The sequence below is a fragment of the Oryzias latipes genome, chromosome 3 (genome assembly GCF_002234675.1).
Source record: "Oryzias latipes chromosome 3, ASM223467v1".
Lineage (NCBI taxonomy): Eukaryota > Metazoa > Chordata > Actinopteri > Beloniformes > Adrianichthyidae > Oryzias > Oryzias latipes.
Window position 1 is genome coordinate 36,704,288 of NC_019861.2, and position 24,242 is coordinate 36,728,529.

The 24,242-nt window shown below is 42.9% G+C and overlaps 1 protein-coding gene across 3 annotated transcripts in view; it reads right to left on the reverse strand.

Moving 5' to 3' along the window:
• LOC105357636 overlaps positions 1-24,242 on the reverse strand; it is a 315,534-nt gene that overhangs the window by 76,339 nt on the left and 214,953 nt on the right. For all 3 annotated transcript variants that reach the window (XM_023953741.1, XM_023953739.1, XM_023953740.1), the window contains 7 exons: positions 17,411-17,460; positions 16,439-16,497; positions 15,574-15,650; positions 9,023-9,157; positions 5,895-5,988; positions 3,809-3,869; positions 3,582-3,664 (listed from right to left, as the gene is read on the reverse strand). In XM_023953741.1, coding sequence (XP_023809509.1) covers positions 3,582-3,664; positions 3,809-3,869; positions 5,895-5,988; positions 9,023-9,157; positions 15,574-15,650; positions 16,439-16,497; positions 17,411-17,460 — 559 coding nt within the window. The remainder of the gene's footprint in view (positions 1-3,581; positions 3,665-3,808; positions 3,870-5,894; positions 5,989-9,022; positions 9,158-15,573; positions 15,651-16,438; positions 16,498-17,410; positions 17,461-24,242) is intronic.

A 24,242-nucleotide genomic window follows, 5' to 3' on the forward strand; every position in this document is an offset into this window, starting at 1 on the left:
CTCCCAGTTGATTCTAGAATCAAGTTCAAGATCCTCCTGATAACCTATAAGGCCTTACATGGAATGGCCCCGTCCAGGACTGCTTGTGGTTCCTAGAATTAGTAAAAGTACGGTTGGAGGTAGAGCGTTTAGTCACCAAGCCCTTGTCTTATGGAATAAACTCCCAGCTCATGTAAGAGAGGCCGACTCAGTTTCTACATTCAAAGTTATACTGAAAACATTCCTATTTGGACAGGCTTATTGTCAGACTAGCTAGTATTCAGAGATTATTTAACTTAATGTTAATCTGTTTAAATTAAACTTAATAACAATAACTATTTCTTTTAAAAGGCTGCTAGAAGTTGAAGCTGGGGTAACTATGGTGCTCTGGGGTTCTGTCCTCTTTTCTCATCTACTTCTACTCTTCCTCTCCTCTATTCTTGATCATCATTTATCATTTAGTTCTCCATGCCTCTGTTTGGTGCAGTGATTCATGTATTGTCCCTCTTTCCCTCTTTCCCCCCCTGGGGAGTGGGAGTGCTTCCAAATTCCAGTTGTTTCATCCGTGCTCCAGTTCCTGACCGTCTACCTCGTCTCTGCTCCTGCTCCTACATCTGGCTGTGGATCCTGTCTCCGGCTCGACTTGCGCCTTTGACTGTCCCCCCAACCACGGCTGGATGAAGCTCGTCTGCTGGACTTTAAATATGTAGTTGTAGGGTTAATAAGTTAATTTTTCTCTATGAGTTCTGGTAAATCGCCTGTCCGTCCTGGGGGAGGATCCCTCCTTCATGTGGGCACCCCTGAGGTTTTTTCCAGAATCCGTTTTTTTTAGAAGTTTTTCCTTACCGTGAAGGGGGGTCTAAGGGCAGGGATGCCCAGTATAGCTTAGTCAGTTTGTTATTTCAATTTAGTATTTTCCTATTGAATTCTATGTATTCATAATCCTTTTGATTTTTTGTTTAACTTTTTCAATTACCTATAGGAAAGCCCATTGTGATGACTGTTGTTGTGAATTTGGGCTATACAAGTAAAATTGAATTGAATTGAATTCCTCTAAGTTAGCATTTCACATTCCTCTTAGTTGGCATTTCACATTCCTTTAAATTGCCCTTTCACATTCTTTTAGTTTTGGCATAAGACTCCGTGCAATTCCATGAGACAAATTTCCATAAACTTTTGGGTAATAACTACCCTAACAGAGCTCGCAGGTGGTGGCCGGGGAGGAGGGTGGGGCAAAGAACGCAGTGCTGCAGTAAAGGATGAACAACTTACACACCTGGACTTAAATAGGATGCTGCACAGGTGAGTTGATTAACTGACCCGCCCTAGGGGAGTGGCCTAAGTAACCGCCTGCTTGAGAATGACTGCCCGAAATGCTCCCAAGGTCGCTCACTTTTGGGAATATCGATCACAAAGTAACAAAGATTTATTCAAAGAAAACCTCACTACCTCACTGAACAAAACAAATCAAACATTTACACAGTGGTCACCTATGTCACTGGTGGGCCAGATTAATTCTATAAAGAGGAACATCCTGCCCAAATTTTTATACTTATTTCAGTTCTTGCCAGTTTTTATTCCCCGTTCCTTTTTTAACCAGCTCAACTCAATCATCTCCTCCTTTATCTGGCAGGGAAAACATCCTCATCTTAGTAAACTTCATCTGCAGAAAACCAAGTCCACCGGGGGGTTTGCCCTTCCAAATTTCTGACTCTATTATTGGGCTGCAAATTTGCACTGTGTGGCATTCTTGGCATTTTATGCTGAACAATCTTTCTCCCCCGACTGGGTGGAGCTGGAACTATACTTGAGCAGAAACACTTCTCTTCCTGCATTGCTGGGTGCTTCTCTCCCTCTCCCCTCCATTACAGTCATCTGCAACCCAGTGGTTAAACACTCTCAAAGGATATAGGTTCAGTTTAGGAATCATTATGGTCTTTGTGATCTGTTTTTGGATAACACCCTGGCCTCATTTCAGCAGCTAAGCAGAACATTTGGTTTTGTAAAATTAGATATTTTTCAGATACCTGCAAATTAGACGGCATCTTCACTCTCAGGCCTGGCATTGCCACCGTCCCAGACATAACAGCTGTTGAGACCGTCCTTTCGTTGAACCCGTCCCACAAGAGACTTATTTCAGTTCTATACAACTGGCTGGCAAACCTATAAACTTACTGTGTGGCCCAGCTCAGAACAGCATGGGAGGGGTATCTGAAGATGTCTTATCTCCAGAAACCTGGAATTTAATATTTAGACAAGTGAACTCTTCATCTCTCTGTGCTTGCCACTGTCTAATCCAATTTAAAGTTGTACACAGGTCACACATCTCAAAGTCTAAAGTATCTCACATCTACCCAAATATCAGTTCTTACTGTGATAATTGTATAACTGGGGAAGCCACCCTTATTCACATGTACTGGCCTTATTTTTTTTTTTAAATTGTACTTTCCTCAGCGGATTTTGGATGGAGGTGTTTCAAACTTTATCCTGGATACTTAAAGTCTCTCTCCAGCCAAACCATCTGACCACTCTGTTTGGGATCACTGAGGAGAGGGTGACTCAGACCCGAGAAAAACGACAAAATTTGTCTTTTGCCGCCCTCTTGGCCAGACGTGCAGTCCTGGTTAAGTGGAAGGACTCACAAGCAATGGTTGGCAGATACCATGTCTAGTTTGCAACTCGAGAAGATCAGGTTCTCACTCAATCATACGAGCAGGAACTTTCAGAAGATGTGGGGCCCTTTTCTGGAGAAATTTCAGCACATATGGGAGCGAGGTAACCAGGGTACATTACTGTGTATAACATAGGCCGGCTTCGAACTCAGCATGTGATGCCATTGTGCTGGAACCCTGCCATAGAGAGCTGGCAGTGACAGAATGGGAGGGGAAAGGTTGTTTTTTTTCCCCTTTTTTTGGTTCTGTTCTGTTTGTTGTATTTTAAAATTGTAATTATTTTATTTCTATTTTTATTATTTTTATTTCTGTCAAGTCCTGCTGTTTGCCATTGTGACTTTGCACTATGTCTGTCTTTATTCCTAAAAAAAGTCAAATAAAAAGTTTTTGAACTAAAAAGTGAACTTCATAACTATGAGAATTCATTGAACACCTGCAATAAATAAATATTTAAAAAAAAAAGCAAATAACATTCAATGACAGACTAAACAAACATTTGCGCTGACGTGGCCGCCAACGATGAAGCACACACTGGATTGCCATTACTATTCCCCGCATTACTATAGAATCTTACCGGCTGCCTCTGTGATTTTAATGCTTTTGAAATGGATTGAAACGTATCATAAATTTCTCCAGGAAAGCTCCGTCTAATCTGGCACTACGGATGCACCTCGTCCAAATCAGCTCTGGTGCGCACTGCTGGAACTTTGATTGGAACCGCACCCACTAACGACTTACAATTCCTTTTTCCTTTCTTTTATTTTTTATTTACTCACTTAAATTCATTTTCTCTCAACTTTAATGGGATTTACTTTAATACATTTGTACATTTGTTTTATTTACTTCAACCTAATATAACTTGTAGCATCAGTTTCACCTAGTTTGACCTAACAAACGTTATTTTGAATAAAATTGGTCAGAGAGCCAAACCTCTTCCTCATTCCAGTCGTAAACTTCCCATTTGGACACTTGCTTTGCCCGGTATCTCTTCCAAAGCTCCAGTAATGTAGTGGCTAGAATTCCAAAAGACAAAACCATAAACAGACAATCAGAATATGACCACAAACATGTTTCGCTGAGAGACTGTGTCAGGCCACAGTTGAAAATAATTTGTTTTGTCTGGATGAAAAAGTTTAAATGAATAAATAAAGACTTACCCCAGAAGGCCATGAAAAGGGAAAAAGCCACTGTGGCTGAATTGTCAAACAAATAGCTGATCTGTAGGAGAAAAAAACAGACTATTTATGTTTGAGCCTGCAAACTTGATTGGCAGAGACAGTTTGATGGTTGAACTTTTTCAAAATTGGACCTTGTAGAGATAGAGGAAAATGTTCAAGAATCAGAACAATCACAACATTGTATTGTCCTGGACGAACAAATAAGCGCAGAAGTGAACCTCACAAGGATTCACTTGTCCGCTGTTTTACACCACAATGAGATGGCTTGGGTTCCAATCCAAACAGGCTTCTTTTTATAGTTCTTCTTGGGCACCCGTCAGACTCTCTGGCATCTTCCCACATTTCAATTTTTTATCTATAATGGTTCCTAAATCACAGCAACCTGGAAGCTTGTGCATAAATGTGTGTGTCATCTGCATATTTTGATACAGTGGTGGACAAAATTGTTGGTACCCCTCAATTAAAGAAAGAGAGTCCACAATGCTCCCTGAAATGACTTGAAACGTTCAAAAGTAACAATAAAAATTAAAATTTATTGAAAATTAAATAATCAAAATCAGCCATTACTTTTGAGTTGTTGATTAACAGAATTATTTAAAAATAAATAAATAAATAAATAATGAAATAGGGCTGGACAAAAATGACGGTTCCCATAACTTCATATTTTGTTGCACAACCTTTTGAGGCAATCACTGCAATGAAACCGTTTCTGTATTTGTCAATGAGCCTTCTGCACCTGTCCACAGGTATTTTGGCCCACTCCTCATGAGCAAACTGCTCCAGTTGTCTCAGGATTGACGGCTGTCTTCTCCAAATGGCATGTTTCAGCTCCTTCCACTGATGTTCAATGGGATTCAGATCTGGGCTCATAGAATCCACTTCAGAATAGTCCAACGCTTTTCTCTGAGCCATTCTTCTGGGTTTTTGGCCGTGTGTTTTGGATCGTTGTCCTGTTGGAAGACCCATGGGCCATGACCTGCAACTGAGACCAAGCTTTCTGACACTAGGCAGCACATTTCAAGACCCCCTGTGCCAGATGCAGCAAAGCAGCCCCAAAACAGAACTGAGCCTCCTCCATGTTTCACAGTAGGGACAGTGTTCTTTTGGTTGGATGCTTCATTTTTGAGTCTACCAACATAGAGCTGATGGGCCTTACCAAAAAGCTCTGGTTTTGTCTCATCTGTCCAAAGGACATTTTCCCAGAAGCTTTGTGGCTTGTCAACATGCATTTTTGTAAATTCCAGTCTTGCTTTTTTATGATTTCCTTTCAACAGTGGTGTCCTTCTTGGTCGTCTCCCATGAAGTCCACTCAAACAACCACCAATGGTGCCATCTGACACTGATGTACCTTGATCTAGGAGTTCACCTTTAATGTCTTTGGAGGTTGTTCTGGGCTCTTTGGAGACAGTTCCAACTATCCGTCTCCTCAATTTGTCATCAATTTTCTTCTTCCTCTTCGTCCAAGGAGGTTGGCTACTGTCCCGTGGGTCTTAAACTTCTGAATAATATGTACCACTGTGGTCACAGGAACTTCAAGCTGCTTAGAGATGGTTTTATAGCCTTTACCTTTACCATGTTTGTCTATAATTGTGTTTCTAATGTTCTGGAACAATTCTCTCCTTGGCGCTCTGTTAACCATGTTCAGTGTGGTTCACACCTTTTCACCAAACAGCAACGTGACTATTTGTCTCCCTTTAAATAGGCAGACAGACTGATTATGGGTTTGAAAACAGCTGTGATGTCAATTAAAGGACAAACCTGAGTTCATCATGACCTCCTGGGTAATTAGTTCTCAGTCTTTTACGGAAGTACAATCGTTTTTGTCTAGTTTGTTATTTGAAATAATTCTGTTAATCAACAACTCAAAAGTAATGGCTGATTTTGATTATTTAATTTTCAATAAATTTTAATTTATTGTTACTTTTGAATATTTCAGGTCATTTCAGTGAGCATTGTGGACTTTCTTTAACTGAGCGGTACCAACAATTTTGTCCACCACTGTATATTAATCAGCTTCTTATAACATATGCTGGTGGAACACAACAGAAGAACCAATCAGATTCACCTTTGCATAGGTGCAAGTGTCCTTCAGGTTCCATAAAGGACATGTTTTCTCACAACGAGGACACATGGTGATGTTGGAGTCACAAACCTCCTCACTGGAGATTAAAAAACAAATAAAAAAACGTGCATTTTCATTCAAAATAGGTTAACAGACTATATGATTCTTTTCAGATTTACATCATGAGCCATGAGACTTTAAATCTGCATGGTAACAGACTTAAACATGACCGACATTTAAAAGTTAAAAGCAATGAATGAAAACTTTAACTTAATTCAACCAGACATGAATGTGGTTTGTGTCTATTCAACAAAATTGGATTTTTTAAGAAAAAAAATCTTCTACGGCATCAAAGCCACAATGGTGATAGAATGGAGACGTTTTCAGCAACTTTAACAGATGCATATCTTTATCTAAATCTTACTGAGCAATAAAACCATTTAGTTTAATCCACTCAAAGGTTTAAGAAAGTTTGTGGAAATATATATATATATATATATATATATATATATATATATATATATATATATATATATATATATATATATATATATATATATATATATATATAAAAACGCCCCTCTGCGGGTGGTTTCTCCTCCAAGCTGGGGTCCTCTACCAGAGGCCTGGGAGCTTGAGGGTCCTGCAGTATCTTAGCTGTTCCTGTTCTTTTCTGGACTGAGAGGTCTGAGGTCTTTCCAGGTATCTGTTGTAGCCACTCCTCCAGCTTGGGGGTTACTGCCCCGAGTGCTCCAATTACCACAGGCACCACTGTCACCTTCACTTTCCAGGCTAGACGGAAATGGACTAGATGTGAGAATATATATATATATATATATATATATATATATATATATATATATATATATATATATATATATATATATATATATATATATATATATATATATATATATATATTATAACATCAGGAAGAAGGAACATGAAAAACTGGAGAAATACCAGGGACTCAGAGAAGAACTGGAGAAAGCCTGGAAAGTGAAGGTGACAGTGGTGCCTGGCTGGGTAATGAACAATGAACAATTAATGAACAATTAATAGAAATGGCAAGGAAGATTGATCAATTAGCATGGAAATGTGGCAATAACAATTAATATCACCCAGTGAGGGTCCTTGGGCGAGTTATTAATAACACCCAGTGAGGGTGATATGACCACATGTCATGCCGGCGCAGACGTCACCCGGCCAAACAAGGTTTGCGTCAGGTACTGGGGGACCAGAGCACCCTGATGGAAAGTGGGCTACTGGAACAAGACGTAAATGGACTACATGTGAGAACAAGGCTCTGTTAGGATGATACTACTCAAGTAATGAATGGATGCTTCGAAACCCACAATCAAGGCTAACTGCCAAACAACTGGTAGCCCAATGCTCGAACATCCACCTGTCACAACTTGAGATTGAAACGCTACAGTACAATGGCAATACCACGGGAGAGCCAAAACAAAAAGTCAGAGAGGAGGCTATACCACACTGAGATTGGGTACACGGCCCCAACAACCACAGATACGCTGAGCGAGGCAGCAACTGACCTGAAAGACAAGATCATGTCTAGAATGAACACTAGGCAACCCTGATACCAGCTACAACGGTTAAGTGATGTACCGACTGAAAGTCTACTGGAAACTGTGAATGAAGCATTGAGGGTTAGGCAGATCCTCATGGGAGGACAAACCCCTGCATGGGATTTACCACCGGACCATAACTGAAGTGGCTGATATCAAGAAGTCCTACCAATGGCTAGAAAGGGCTGGCAGCTCAGGAACAAGCCCTGAGCACCAGAGCGATAGAGGCTCAGATCTACCACACCAGACAAGACCCAAGGTGTAGGCTGTGCAAAGAGGCGCCTGAAACAATCCAGCACATAACTGTAGGGTGTAAGATGCTGGCAGATAAAGCATACATGGAGCGCCACAATCAAGTGGCTGGAATAATATACAGGAATATGTGTGCAGAATATGAACTGGAAACCCCAAGGTCAGAATGGGAAACACCTCCAAAGGATAAATAAAGGATGTAAGTGTGGATCCGTCTAATATCTGTAATACACACTTAAGCTGTAGAGTCACAGCTTATAGTTGACGCGTCCTTCTTTAATGAACTTCCACAGTTCAAGTTCTTCGTTTAATTCCCAGGAAAGTTGTTACAAAAATGTAAATACAAAAAACATATAAACAAAAGAACTTTCAAGTACGGTCAAAAACGAGTGCGCTTTCTAGCTCTCCAGCTTCGCTAACTGCCCAAAACAAACCTCCTCACCTACGTCATACCTCTTCAGCCAATAGAACAGCTGGGCTCCAAAGTTGACCTACATTTCAATACAAACGTCTCAGAATGCTTAAAATGGCTCTAACAATGGAGGAAAGCCATTGTGGTGGATGTGGCAGTGCCAAGCGATGGGAACATCAGGAAGAAGGAACATGAGAAACTGGAGAAATACCAGGGACTCAGAGAAGAACTGGAGAAAGCCTGGAAAGTGAAGGTGACAGTGGTGCCTGTGGTAATTGGAGCACTCGGGGCAGTAAGCCCCAAGCTGGAGGAGTGGCTACAACAGATACCTGGAAAGACCTCAGACCTCTCAGTCCAGAAAAGAGCAGGAACAGCTAAGATCCTGCAGGACCCTCAAGCTCCCAGACCCAAGCTTGGAGGAGAAACCACCTTCTCTCTCTCTATATATATATTTTTTCTGTATATTTATATATAGAAGTAGCTGAAAGGTTTCCACAAACTTTCTAAAAACCAAATACTAAGATGTGGTGTATAGGTTATGTTACAGTTTACTAAATAATTCTAAAATCTTAATTTAATTTTAAAAATTCCTAAAATTTTTTTCAGTTAATGTGGTCAGAATCAGGCTGACTGCATGGACAACCACATTTCTTATCTTTATCTGATTATTTAAGGTTACCTGACCTTTATAGGATTTAGTAATGTGAGACAGAGTAGTTTGATTACTGTGTATTAGTGTGTTAGTAAGGCCCATTTGGAATATTTTTGCACACATTTTAGGACAAACAAAGATAATTTTGTCAATGCTCATAAAACATTTCCTCAAGCATTACTCACAGCAAAAAGCGTGAGTCCGATTCACACGCCTGTATCTGACTCACATGAGAGGGTTGTTGTCAAAAAATGCCATGCCACACAGGAACACCAGAAGGCCCAAAACAGCAGCTGGAATCAGAAAAGTGGTGTACCAGCTCTGCCACAGGTAATACAGGGCCACCTTCTCCCCAAAGTGTTTCCTGTACAAAAACAAAAAGATTTCAACCATAACATATCATTTCATCTGAAATAGTTCTAAGACTCTCTGCTTTCGGACACAGTAAACTGATCTTTTTGACAGTTTGTCAAAATGTTGGCAACTGTTGTATCTATGTAAATGTTGGGAAAGTGTTTGACCACGTCAACCATCTGCTGTTGTTTACTCAGATGATCAAATTTTAGAAAAGAATAAACACATTTACAACTTCCATGGGAAAAGAAGCTTTCCAAAATTCATGAGCTAAAATGTGAATTGACCAAAAATGGCAGCAAAACGACTTTCATTAGTGAAATCTAAAATCAAAATTGTCATCAAATAACTTTTTTTTAAACATAAAAAATAAAACAAGGTGGTCTAAATACATTTATCCTTCTCCCAAAAACACACAAATGAAGAAAACACAATTGAACAGAGAAAAAAACTGCAAAATAATAATAACAATAAAAATGATCACCTTTATGACCAAGATGGCGCCGGGGAGGCTGTTCGCTGCTTGGCTCTGCTCAGCTTTTTGTATAATACATTGTTTTATACTTTTTTCACGAGGACCATTGACTCTCTTGTAATCGTGAAGAGTTGTTAAATATTAGAAGAAACTATGACTCATGCATACTCTACAGCGCTAAACCCACGTCAGACTGATTCTACCAGTCGACACATATGCCAGACTGTTTCCTCCGCATCAAGGTGCAGATCCCCAAAAAGCGCAAATGCCATGGAGTACGATCTGGTCGACTTGTAAAACTGAAAGCCTGGCTGGTACTCTCAGTCGGCATGTTGTGTTCCTCTTCAATTCCTCTGGATTATATTGACTGCTACAAGCGGTATCTCTCTCTGCGCACGTCTCTTCCTGTCGGCGTTTGGCTGCAAGCAATAGTCAGACTGCTGGAGGCGGTCTGGGCGTTGTGCCCTTGCTCCTAGACATCGAGTTTATGTCTTAGATGTTGGCCTTTTTTTTCTTCCAGGAGAGCTGACTGTTGTTATCATCACGGCTGTGTAGATCCCGCCAGACGCCAACGTAAACACAGCGCTCTCTCTCCTGCTGAACGCCATAAACAAACAGCAGCGGGCTAACCCCGATGGCGTTCATATTGTGGCAGGAGACTTTAATAAGGACAACTTAAAGACTGTTTCCCTGAAGTTCTACCAGCACGTGAAGTGTTCTACAAGGGGGGAGAACACTCTGGATCACGTCACTAACATCAAACATGCATACAGAGCCATGACCCTCCCCCACCTCGGGCAGTCAGACCATCTTTCCCTTTTGCTCTTCCCGGCCTACACCCCCCTCATACGCCAATCCAGGCTCACCACAAAGACCATCACAGTCTGGCCTAATGATGCCCTAACCATACAGGACTGCTTCCAGCAGACAGACTGAGACTTATTCCACCATCAGGAGCTGGAGACACACACAGGAACAGTGTTGGACCACCATAGAACATATAATATCTCTATTTGGAAAAATTAGCCACTTTTGAACTAACTGATTCAATTGGATTAACATCTTCCTCACAAACCGATCACAGACTGTGAGACTCAGCTCCCACCTCTCCTCCACCTTCACACTGAGCATCGGCGCCCCACAGGGCTGTGTGCTAAGCCCCCTGCTGTGCTGCGTCTACACACATGACTGCAGTCCAGCCGAAAACAGCATCATCAAATTTGCTGACGACATCACGATGGTCATTGTACAATGGATAATGACAATAAAAGCAAACCCAATCTACTCTTCTGAATGCAAGGTCTATTGGAAATGAGACTTTTGTCTGAAAGATTTCTTCAAGTCCAAGGGACTGGATTTGTTGTTTTTGACTGAAAGGTGGATCAACACCAGTGAGTCAGCCGCCTTTTGGGAGCATGTACCTCCAGACTGTACTTTTATTAATGCTCCATGGTCCACAGGTCCTGGCGGAGGCCTACCCATGGTCCTGAAGAACTGTTTTGATCTCAGGATTTGATCACCAGCGTCTTTCTACTCATTTAAACTGAGCTTTTTTGAGCTACATCAGGCAAACCCAATAATGGTGTTCTGTCGTGTACAGCCCACCAAAGCCCAACATAAACTTTATTGGGGAACTTTCTAACTTTGAGGCTCATATATTGACTCAGTATGACTGTTGGGGACCTGAACGTGCATCTTTACTGTCCTTTGAAGTTAAGAGTTAAAGATTTTTAAGACTTAGTCAAGGCTTTCAATCAAACACAGCATGTCACTGGATAAACCTGTGGGCATACCTTGGACCTTGTGTTATGGTTTTCCGGAGGACAATGTCTCAGTGGGTGCTTATTTATTATCGGACCATAGTCCTGTTATGTTTGCTTTAAATATGCACCATGATGTAAAAGTCTTGGGTCCCGTTTGTCTGAGTCGCTCCATTAGGACGGAGACGGCTGCCATTCCCTCCTCTCTGCATCAATGCAGTCTCACGACTGTCCTCATGCGGTCAGGAGCCCAGAAGAGTTGATGAATTCTTTTATTTAAACATGCAGTAACGTTTTAGATTTTATTGCTCCATTAAAAGCCACTCATCAGACACGGAGGCAGGAGCCTTGGCTCAATGATATCATGCTCGGCGTCTGTGCCATAGAGCAGAGCGCAAATGGAAACACGATCATCTGCAGGTCTCACATGAAATTCTTGAAAACAGTTGGAGGAAATACCAATACTGTCACGGCCGAAAAAGCAAAGTATTTATCAAACTTGGTTTTAGAAAATGTAAACAAGCCCCCCAGCCTAACCGTAAAGGGCCGCCCTAAACTGGTATAAATCTTACCTGTCAGAGCAGTCCTTTACGGTTAGGCTGGGGGACTCCACTTTGTCCTCTACTCCACTACTTTCTGGAGTCCCCCAGGGTTCAATTTTAGGACCAATACTCTTTTCTTTATACCTGCTTCCTTTATGTGAAAGTTTTAAGAAACATGGCCTGTCATATAATTTTTATGCAGATGACTGCCAACTGTACATGCCCATTGTTAAAAATAATGGTAGCAGCCTTTACTTAACTGTGTGGGGGACGTCAGAGTCTGGTTGGCTTTTAAAAGGAATCGAAAAATCCAGCACATCACACCCATTCTTGCGTCTTTGCACTGGCTTCCTGTTAATTTTAGGATTAATTTTAATATTTTATTGTTTTTTTAAAGCTCTACATGGACTGGCTCCAAAATTAATCTCTGACCTCATTTAGATTTATAAACTAGCACGTACTCTGAGGTCAGAGGGCCGGCTCCAGCGTGTGGAGCCCATGACGAGGCTCAAAACTAGAGACTGAGCATTCTGTGTTATCGGTCCTAAGATGTGGAACGCTTTGCCTCCTCATGTCAGAACGGCGCCCTCTGTGGAATGCTGTAAGTCCCGTCTTAAAACAAAATTTTATTTTCTGGCCTTTAACACAGCGTGAGTTGTGTGATCCTCTGTGGGGTTTTAATCTTTTTTTTAAGCGTTTTTAGGGTGTAGATGTACATGTACATGTAGGGTGTGGTAATAGGTTTGGTATAGGACATGGGGACGAAGATTTACTACAATTTTTCTTCTCACTTCTTTTCTGACTTTTTTTTCTAAAAAGTATATACAGTGATCCCTCTCTATAACACGGTTTACTTTTCACGGTTTCGCTACTTCACGGATTTGCATCGTGCATTGTGTTCTACATTCCGATTGGCTAAAAGGTCACTCCACTTCTCTACCTGTGCGTCAATAACGTAGCAGTTTAATATGTACACGTAGGTAAAACAGCTCACCAAATTTACAACAGATACGTGCAAATCATCTTACAATTTCGAGTTTCTCTATAACCCATAGAAAAAAGAGCGACAACAACAACAACTGTCAATCACTGTGTTCTTCTCCCGATCAAACACAGCTGCACCGCGGGCTTCAAAGGGAGAAAACACTGCAGAGCAGAGTCAGGATGCAGCGGCTCAAGAGCAGTGAAATACACCCGAGTCACTATTTGTCCGACCGTACTTTGTATGTTTTTAATAATCATTTTAAATTTTCTCCCGTTTAATCCAATTACTCTCGGGTCGCAGTGGGCGGGGCTAATCTCCGCGATTTGAAGCCTTCTGTTCACAATAATGATTAAAGCTATTATTTGACAGTACATTTGTGAAACAAATGCTTGAGCCTGTAAAACGGTTTGTTCCTTCTTTTCAATGTATAATAGAGAATTTAATTGTATAATAATTGTTAAAAAAAAAAGGTTTCTACTTCACGGATTTTGCCTATCACGGGTTCTTTTTGGAACGTATCCCCCGCGGAAAACAAGGGTTTACTGTGTTCAAAATAAAATATTATCCTGCTATCCTGATGTTCTTGTGGCCGTCTGGATAAGACAACAGTCAGTAAACCAAAGACTTCAAGGTTTCTTCAAACACTTCCTGATTGTTTTTTTATGTAAAGGCCCGTACACACCGGGACGAATATTCGCCAGGCGTTATTCGCCAGCGTTTTTCGCCACGTTTTTTGTGTTCACACCCAGGCGATTTTCGCTGACGATGAGTGGAGTGAACATGCAATTTCATTCCCTGACATTAGATGGCGCTTAATGTAAAACAGAAATACTCCTGTACACAAGGTGGCGCTGCGCAACTTTACGCTTCTTAAAGTCGCTTTTCACTCAGAAGAAGAGAGCAAGTATTTACGCGCTTGTCAGAATCATACAAAGAAAACATGAATATTTCAAGCATCAGTAGCTCCAACTGGTACTTGGTAAGAGGATATTTAAGAATGTCCGTCATTATTGCTTCGCGGCTGTGTAGACGCTACTTGGCGTCTATCTTCTTCGCTGGTATGTGTGCTCAGCAAGGCAGTTTTGTGTTTGAGCGCCCCCAAGTTGTGTTTTACTGTAACTTCAGAAGCTCCAGACACGTGAGCAAAAGCGCCGTTCTCATTGGTCGAGTAGATTTCGACGCGACGCGTCGAAAAAAAAAAACGAACCCGAGGCGTTTTTTTTTTTTGACGCTTTAACGCCTGGCGTTTTTTCGCGTCGGTGTGCACACTCTCATTGGGGCCCCTTTGTTTAGTCACGAGGCGTTAAACGTCGGCGAAAATCGCCGGCGAAATTCGTCCCGGTGTGAACAGGCCTTTAGACTAAGCAAAGGTCCAGGCCCAAAATAATGTTGCATCTACATTCTGTTCTAGGTTTCCTATTTTTTAATGGAAGTTGGGATTTCTGTCTCTGCTTGGAGGAGCAGGTTTTTCCCCCCAACTTTATTTGTTTTATGCAAAAATTTTACAAAATCTCCATGAAATCACAGATTCCAGTTGAGATAAAAGTACTGGGGGGGGGGGGGGGTCAAGCGACATCGACTGACTGTCTCAGCATTTATTTACACAGTAAATAAAATGAAATGCCAGAAAGAAAGTGACTATTCGCACATAATTTCCAAGTCCATGCAGCGAGTACAGAACTTTTTTCGTGTCTGCATGGACCAAAAGGAAGGGTTAATTTTAGGATTACGGGCTGGGGTAGAGCTGGGTTCACACTGAACGTGATTCGTGCAGCAGATGCGGGTCCTGCAGCACGATTTGAGCGACAAGTGCAGCGCAAAAGTCTGACAGCAGAGCAATTTCAGCAGCACAGCACAACTTGGTACCCATCTGAACCAAATCGCCCAACACTACCCGACCCAGCTACTGGGCAAAGGCACTGCTCGTATTTACATTGAGGCAATAATAAAAAAAGATCCCCTGATTTTATTCTTGTTTTCATTTTTACCCTCTCTGGTTAATGCAGGACAGCAAACCTTCAAACTCAGTCAGAGAGAAATGCAAACAAATGCAGAGACCACATTTGGGACTTTAACTTGAAGTTTCATTTTAAATATGTGGACGCACTTAAAATATGTGCAGGCAATGCAGTAATTTGCCGTATTCTCTTCTCTCACACCTGAGCTCTTGGCAGATCAGAGAGTTTGTGCAATGAGCATGCAGCATGCAGAGCATGCAGTACTGGGCCATTGTGACGTCACAACAGCTCGGTAATTCAAACCGAGCGTCTTTGGGATAGTTTGAGTGACAGCGATTTAAAAGGAGAAATACTTAGAACTGCAAAAATTAAATAATTTGTATTACAATTGGTTTCTCTCATAAGAAAACATATAAAAAAACATGATTTTTATCGTAGGGGGACTTTAAACACGCATGTGCAGTGAAGATTGAGAGGGTGCTCAATTGACTGTTCTTCATGTGACTCACGTGACTTAAAATATATTTTTTTTGTAAATTTATTTTTGGATGGCCTGCGATCTACCCACAAAACAACGTAATGAACAGTCCTGCTACAGAAGATGGATGAGTGAACAATTCTGCTACAAAATGATGAGATTGTTTGTCAGGACTCTGCAAGAGAACCACAGTTAAAGATCCAAACCCAGTTGGAGACGAGGACTCACCGGATCTTTTTGAACGGTTGTTTATAGAAAGGTTTCTTCCAATTCACCCAATCCTTTAGCTCCTCCTGATGATTTTCCTTAAAGAGAATAATCCCAATCATGAGTACTGTTATGTTTTCCATTCAGTTTTGGTTTATTTTTAGAATGATCTTTCTTTCACACCAAAAGCCCTCTTTTAGCTTTAAATGATTTTTAATCTAATCTCTTTTGTTACTCGTGTTAGGACACCATCATTTTATAACGACCATTGTAGGGGTGTGGTCTGAAGTCACATGACTTTAACCTCACTTATGTAAACAAAAAAATGTACATTTTCAACAAAAGTCCGAACATCAACCGGTTCTTTAGTGATAACTTTAAAAGATCTGAAAAGGATATTTTGTTCATGATTTTTAACAAGTACATGTCATGTCTCAGCTTTCCCAGTTCGAGTCAGATGTCAAGTTTTCAAGTTCAGGTCCGTTTATCTCTTTGTTCTGAGTCCAAGTAACAAGTTAAGGTTTTAGTCATTTAAACTAGACTCATGAAGAAATCTTTAGTCTTTCGTGTCTCAAATCTTTTATCAAGAGTTTCACTCATGTCTTTAGTTTTTCAGATGAATTTTAAGCCACAAGTTCAGATCAAGGTTAAGTCTTCAAGACAGTCATTATTGAGTTTAAAGTCAAATTTTTACTCCTTAAAGTTTGAGACTAAAACAAGTCTCAGAGGAGCCCAGTTGAAGTTTCTGATCCAAGTCAAGTTTGATGGGAACTCTTGTTTAGACTTCAATCTTCTCTAAGGATCAAATCCAAGTCTGAGTTTCTTTTTCAAACCATTAGAGCCTCAACTTTCCACAGAGCAGCAGTTTTCTCTGGATCAGACTCACCTCGGGCAAGCAGAAGTGTTTTTCAAACACGCCTTTATCCATCAGATCCTTCAGACCTTCTGTCAGAAATAACAACATATCACTGTGAGAAGATGCTGCACTGCTGCACATTTTCTATGCTGATGATGTGTTTATGACAGTGTTTTTCAACCAGTGTGCTGCTCATAACTGATCTAAAAACATTTTCCATCTCCAGGATTTCAGCTCAGTGTTCATCCAAACAGGCCCTGATAAAACACTGAGTAGTAAGGAATATAAAAGATAATAAAATGCTTTTTGCTTTGTGTTTATTTGATTCTATTAAAGACACTTTGATAAGAATGACGGTAATGCAATATAGCTGCAGCTTCAGCTGTTTTTGGAAAAGCCCCGCCCCTTAAACTGTCTCTGTTAATCATTCTTGGAGGTTTAATCACATGTCATCAGTCTGACCAATCAGAAGAGGTTAAAATCATCACTTCCTTGTTCTGATTCTGCTCATAAAGTCTCTCAGTTCTAACAAAAATACCATCTAAAGCTTGTCTTTTTCTTTCCACAGAATCTGGTGTCAGACCGTGGAACAAGTGAACAAAACCATGAAGCTCAGAGACGAGAGTCTGTCTGACATCACTACATCTCCCATGATGCATTGGGTTAAAGTGACAGCGTCTCAGCGCACAATGAGTCTTCCTTTGACGTCTTGAAACAACAACAAACACACATCAAACAGTAATTTTCTAACTTAACTTTTATTAAATCTTTTGGGAAAAAAATCCGCTGCCAATTCCAGCTTTTTCTGCCACAATTATCACAAAAATGCACGTGAGATTGTGGAGGGACTGTAGATCAATACAGACTATAGAGTTTCCCCTTTTTTTATTTTGGATGCTGGTGTGCCACAGGATTTTTGTCAAGGTTAAAGTGTGCCGTGGCTCAAAAAAGTTAAAAAACACTGGGTTAAGATAAACCTGAAAAACAGCAGCTCCTACTCACCTCCTGTGTTTATCTTTGTCTCATTGAGAATGAAATGAACAATCCTGATCCTGAGGGGAAAACAAAAGTGTGATAAAGTTCAGACAATAGAAACATTGACAGTGAGACACATTTTCAGACTTTCTCCTGTTGTTGTTAATCACAGCTTAACAGAGATCCTGATTCTGGAAAACAGAGTTCTCTTGTTTGGTCCAAACCAGAGTTCAGCTGAACTTTCACATCTGACCAAACAAGAGAACCATCAGAGGAGACCAGCTGTAGTGATACATTATAGTGAAGATTTTAGATTTTTTCTAAAGTAAGATGTCACATAAAATCAACAAGATACTTCAATTCAGTTCAATTTTATTTGTATAGCCCAAAATCACAACAACAGTCGTCTTGATGGGCTTCGAAGTAAAACATGAACTCAAACGGATCATGAATACAAAGAGTTCAATAGGAAAATTCTAAAATGAACTAACAAACTGACTAAGCTATACTGGCATCCCTGCCCTTAGACCCCCCTTCGCGGTAAGGAAAAACTCCTAAAAAAGACGGATTCCCGAAAAAATGAAGAAACCTCAGGGGTGCCCACATGAAGGAGGGATCCTCCCCCAGGACGGACAGGCGATTTACCAGAACTCATAGAGAAGAATTAACTTATCTAAATCTACAACTACATATATAAAGTCCAGCAGACGAGCTTCATCCAGCCGTGGTTGGGGGGACAGTCAGGGGCGCGAGTCGAGCCGGAGACAGGAACCACAGCCAGGTGTAAGAGGGAAAGAGGGACAATACATGAATCATTGCACCAAACAGAGGCATGGAAAACTAAATGATGAATGATGATCAAAAATAGAGAAGAGAAGAAAGGTAGAATTAGAAGAGAAAAGAGGACAGAACCCCAGAGCACCATAGTTACCCCAGCTTCAACTTCTAGCAGCCTTTTAAAAGAAATAGTTATTATTAAGTTTAATTTAAACAAATTAACATTAAGTTAACTAATCTCTGAATACTGTGACCAATGGGGATTTGGTTTGGGGGGGCGTGATACAATATATAAGGAGAGCAGGTGTGTGTGTGGGATGTAACACTTGGCCGTTTCCGGTTTTGCGGTGTGTCGTGTCGTGGAGTTGCTGTCTCTGTGCCGCTGCTTTGGTTTGACAATATAAAAATAAAAGGGCTTGAACCTTTCTATTGTCTTCGCTCTTGTTTCTGCCGTCGTGGCACGCACCTGCGGAAGGAACCGGCTACATTTGGCGCTGTGAGCAGGATCGTTGCGTTACGGAGTGGAGGCGGCCGGAGTCTGACACGTAAACCAAAGCAGCGGCTGGATCAGGTGTTCGGTGGCTGACGTCATCACGGGATTCCGGGGATTCCCTTTGCCGCTGTCGTCATGGAGGAGCTGCGAGCGGAGCTGCAGGCCTTGAAAGACCGGATAGCTGTCGACAAAGCGACCATGGACGCCTTGCGGAACATGAATGACGCGTTGACTGAGAAGCTGCGGGAGCAGGAAGCTTCACCCGCTGGGTCTGGTTCGGCGGCGGCGTCCCAATTGGACGGAGCAGCAGGTGGTTCGTCATCAACTGGGCCGAAAGACTGTGTCATTTACCTCCCTAAGGAGAAGAAATGCCGCACTTTTTCCGGGGGTTCGTGTGCGGACTTTTATGAATGGCTGGATGAGATTAACTCGGTGTTAAGTTTCCGTCATTTTCAGCAGAGCGAGAAGGCAATGTATATATATGACCATCTTGGGGGCGAGGCCAAGCAGGAAATAAAATACCGGTCTTCTGCAGAAAGGGCCGACCCGGATTGTGTGCTGGCGATACTAAAAGAAATTTATGGACAACCTTCTTCGTTGACTCGCCTGCAGAAACTTTTCTTTGATAGAAAACAACGTGACGGGGAAACGATCCGTGAGTACTCACACGCGCTCATGGCAATCATTGATGAAATCAACCGCTGTGAAGTAAATTACACTTGGTGTAGTGATTTTGCCTTGCGGGATCAGTTTGCTGAGAATGTGCGGGATTCGGTTCTGAGACGGGAGTTAAAGCGCATCATCCGCCAGGATTCTGCCATCTCGTTTTTCAACCTACGAAAAGAAGCTTTGCTGTGGGAGGATGGGGACGCGACTGCGTCTTACAGCCGACGTAGAGCTGATGTGTGTCAGGTTGAGGGGGAAAAGGAGGTCCAGAATGTAAACGTGGTTACAGCTAAGCCGGTTGTGGATCCAAATGCAGAAATGATCAGCCTTATGAAGCAGCAACAGCAACAAATTACTGACTTGGCTAAGAAGGTGTCAGATTTGTCAGTAGAGATCGGACAGACAGCTGGTCGGGGGGGTCCAACCACGGTTCGACTCGGAAGGTAAACCCATCTGCTTTAGGTGTCAGAGGGCGGGGCATATTGCTCGTCAGTGTAGATGGGCAGCACCGGGAAATAAGACCGTTTTTGCATCACGTAACACTTCTGGTCGTGGAAACTCGGGCATTGTTGGCGAGCAACAGGGAAACTCTCTGCCCCTGTGGTGATGAGCCCAACTACAGGAGGGGATGTGATGGGCTCTGAAGCAAAGAAATCTCACACACTCGAGGTTGAATGTTTAATTGGAGTTTGTCCCACTGTCGATGTTTTCATTGGTGATGTACAGGTGAAATGTCTTTTGGACACGGGTTCAAATGTGTCAACAGTCACTGAGTCATTTTTCAATAAACATTTCCGTCCGTCTTTGAAAAATTGTGAATGGCTTTCACTCTCTGCCGCAAATGGTTTAAGTATACCTTATTTGGGCTATTTTGAAAGAGATGTTCATGCATTTGGTGTCACCATAAAAGGTAGAGGGATCCTTGTGGTCAAAGATCCAGAGACAAACCTTATGAGGCAACGTAAAAACACTGTCCCCTGCATTTTGGGGATGAACGTGATTAAGTGTTTTTATGAGAGTGAAGGCCATGGTTATGAAACGCGCAGTCATTCGGTCCCTGATGCATGGCAAAATGCCTTCAGAGTTTGCCAGTCTCACCAGGTTGGTTCAACGAACACTTATGTTTACTCCACTGTTCCTTTTACTTGTCCAGCTGGTGTACTGTGTTTTGTTCCAGCAACTTTACAATTTGGCCACTCCTCCTCAGATGCTTTTGCTCTTGTGGAGGCACTTAGCGCGGAAGAAGGGGGATTGCCAGGGGAACTGCTTGTTTCCAAGGCTTTAGTCCCTATAGACCATGGCCATGTGGCCATCCCAGTGCTTAATGTTGGATGTTCAGATGTGGAGCTTCGGCCGCAAAGCCGACTATGCTCATTACATTGTGTGGATGTTTTGCCACTCGGTACATCTGGCATCAGCTTTGAACGTGTTAGTCCAGGAGAAGAAAGAGTTGTGGTACAGGAGCATGTGGATGTGAGGACTGAACAGCTGACTGCGGGATCAGAGGTGGGCAATCTTGACCTAAAGGGACTTACCGTAGAACAGACCAGAAAGGTAAGGGAGCTTTTGAAAAAACATGAGGATGTTTTTGCAAAATCAGAATTAGACCTGGGATTCACTAACCTGATAGAGCATGAAATCCCTGTCCTGAATGATGCCCCCATAAAACAGCGTTACAGACGGATTCCCCCTAGTCAGTATGAAGAAGTCAAAGCACACATTACTCAGTTGTTGCAACAGGGCATCATCAGCGAGAGCAGTAGCCCGTATTCGTCTCCTCTCGTTATAGTGCACAAGAAAGACGGTTCACTTCGGCTTTGTGTTGACTACCGTCAACTAAATGCAAATACACGAAAGGATGCTTTTCCTCTTCCGCGGATTGATGAGTCTTTGGATGCTCTTCATGGGGCAAAATGGTTTTCTACCCTCGATTTAGCTAGTGGGTACCACCAAGTGGGAATGGCTGAAAAGGATCGCTGCAAAACAGCCTTTTGTACACCATTTGGTCTATTTGAATTTACACGCATGCCATTTGGGTTGTGTAACGCTCCGGGGACCTTTCAGCGATTAATGGAGCGATTATTCGGTGACCAGCGGTATCAGTCCCTTCTGTTATATTTGGATGATATAATCATCTTCTCCTCTTCTTTTGAGCAACATCTAGAGCGTCTGGATCTGGTGTTTTCCCGTCTAAAACAGTACAATCTTAAAGTCAGACTACAAAAGTGTTCCTTTTTGAAATCTGAAGTGGCATACCTTGGACATTTGGTTTCAGCTGCCGGGGTAGCTACAGATCCTGACAAAATTAAAGCTGTTGTAGAATGGAAGAGGCCAAGCTGCTTAAAAGACTTAAAGTCCTTTTTAGGCTTTGCAAGTTTTTACAGGAGGTTCGTAAAGAATTTTGCCAAGATGGCAGCACCTCTCCATGCCTTGGCCTCATTGCTATCTACAAGCAAGGGTGGTCGGCCCACCAATGGGTTTCAGCAATTATGGGATTCCGTGTGTGAGGAGGCTTTTCAATGTTTGAAAAAGAAACTCACCTCGGCACCCGTTCTTGCATATGCTGATTTCTGCAAACCTTTTGTTCTGGAAATAGATGCGAGTCACCAAGGACTAGGGGCTGTTTTATCACAAGATGTGGACGGACAACTCCGACCCGTGGCTTTTGCCAGTAGGGGTCTTAGATCTTCGGAACGGAATATGGAGAACTACAGTGCCATGAAACTAGAGTTGTTGGGCTTGAAATGGGCAGTTACTGAAAAATTCCGTGATTATTTGATTGGTAGCAAGTTCACAATCCTGACTGATAACAACCCTCTTTGTCATTTAAACAGTGCAAAACTCGGTGCCGTGGAGCAACGTTGGGTTTCTGAGCTGGCCCGGTTTGATTTTCAGATCTCCTACCGGCCTGGCAGGCAGAACAAAGGTGCCGATGCTCTTTCTCGGCAGTATGTGGGGCAACAGGAGGTACATACAGGTTCAGTCGGTGTGCCTAACACTAGCTCCACTACCAGTTTTCCCACTTTGGACGTTAAGGCCCTGGTTAGGTTGCAGTCTGGTGATGGTTTGATCTCTACCTTTAGGAGGTTTTGGGATCGGGGTGTGGGGCCAAGCCGGACAGAGAGGCGTCAATTATGTCCCAGGGCAGTAGAGCTGTTAAGACAATGGAAGCGGATTGTTGAGGTGGATGGGGTGCTGTATCGGCAGTTTTGGGGACAGCGTGAAGGGCAGATCAGGCAGATCATACTGCCAGCCATTTTGAAGGATGAGATACTCAATCAGATGCACACCGTAGCTGGGCATCAGGGAGTAGAGCGAACCTTTAAGCTGGTCCGTTGTCGGGCTTACTGGCCTGGGATGTACAGAGACGTGGAGGCTTTTTGCAAGACTTGTGAGCGGTGCATTGTTTCTAAGAACCCTCACCCACAGGTAGTTGCACCTCAAGGACATTTGCTGGCTTACCGGCCATTGGAGGTTGTGGCTATGGACTTCACAGTGTTGGAGCCCTCATGCGACCGGCGTGAGAATGTCCTTATCATGACTGATGTCTTCTCCAAGTTTACTGTCGCAGTACCAACCCGTGATCAGCGTGCAGTAACTGTTGTTAAGGCCCTAGTAAAGCACTGGATCCAGCCCTATGGTGTCCCCTCTAGGATACACTCTGACCAGGGTAGGTGTTTTGAAGCAGATGTGGTGCAGGGTTTATGTAAAGTATACGGGATCAGGAAAAGCCGAACGACCCCCTATCATGCTCAGGGAAACGGGCAGTGTGAGCGCTTTAACAGGACTCTACATGACCTGTTGAGAACACTGCATCCACATCAGAAGAGACGATGGGTTGAATACCTTCCTGAGCTGCTGTATGTGTATAACACCACCGAACACCATAGCACAGGTTACTCACCATATTTCCTGATGTTTGGGAGGGCCCCCATTAGGCCTTTCGATATTTGGCTGGGTCAGGATAGGGAAGACTTTGAGGGTGACGAGCATGCTTGGGTGGTGGAACATCAGGAGCGACTGCGTTGGGCTTATCAGCAGGCGGGCCAGAATCTGGACCAAGCGGCAGAAGCTCGTCGTGCTTATGCAGGCCATGTAGGGGGTGATGCATCCCTGCTGCCGGGCCAGCTGGTGTACGTGAGAAACAGGCGGTTTCCCGGGAGGCATAAAATTCAGGATGTGTGGTTTCCTGTCCCCCATAAAGTGTTGGAGCGTCTGGGTGGGGATTCGCCTGTGTACTCGGTTGCGCCTGTCGACTCCTCTGGGCCAATCCGCAATGTTCACCGTAATGAACTACGACTGTGTGGTCCCACTGTACAGAGTGGGGCTGTGATAGTGCCCCCTGTGGCAGAGGTGGATGGTGAGTTAGATGCCAATGGGGAGGCTGATGACTCCGTGATTGGTGTCCTTGTGCCTATCACTGGGTCCAGTCTTGAGGTTCGTGGGCCTAGTTCTTGTAGGGGTGGGGCTGAGGCTTCAGCTACTTCTCTTGACACTTCCACACCGTGTGTGCCAGTTCCCACAGTGCTTCCCTCAGCATGTGGGGTTGAAGGGGGAGCAGATGACACACAGTTGGCACCCATAGTGTCTGGGCCTGTTGGGCCTCGCCGGACGACTCGTTCCACTGCAGGGTTACACTCTAACCCTTTTCGTTTGCCCAGGTCGGTGTTACCATCTGATGGCAGATCAGTGGGGCACTGATCTTTTCTTGGGGGGGCATAAGTGTGACCAATGGGGATTTGGTTTGGGGGGGCGTGATACAATATATAAGGAGAGCAGGTGTGTGTGTGGGATGTAACACTTGGCCGTTTCCGGTTTTGCGGTGTGTCGTGTCGTGGAGTTGCTGTCTCTGTGCCGCTGCTTTGGTTTGACAATATAAAAATAAAAGGGCTTGAACCTTTCTATTGTCTTCGCTCTTGTTTC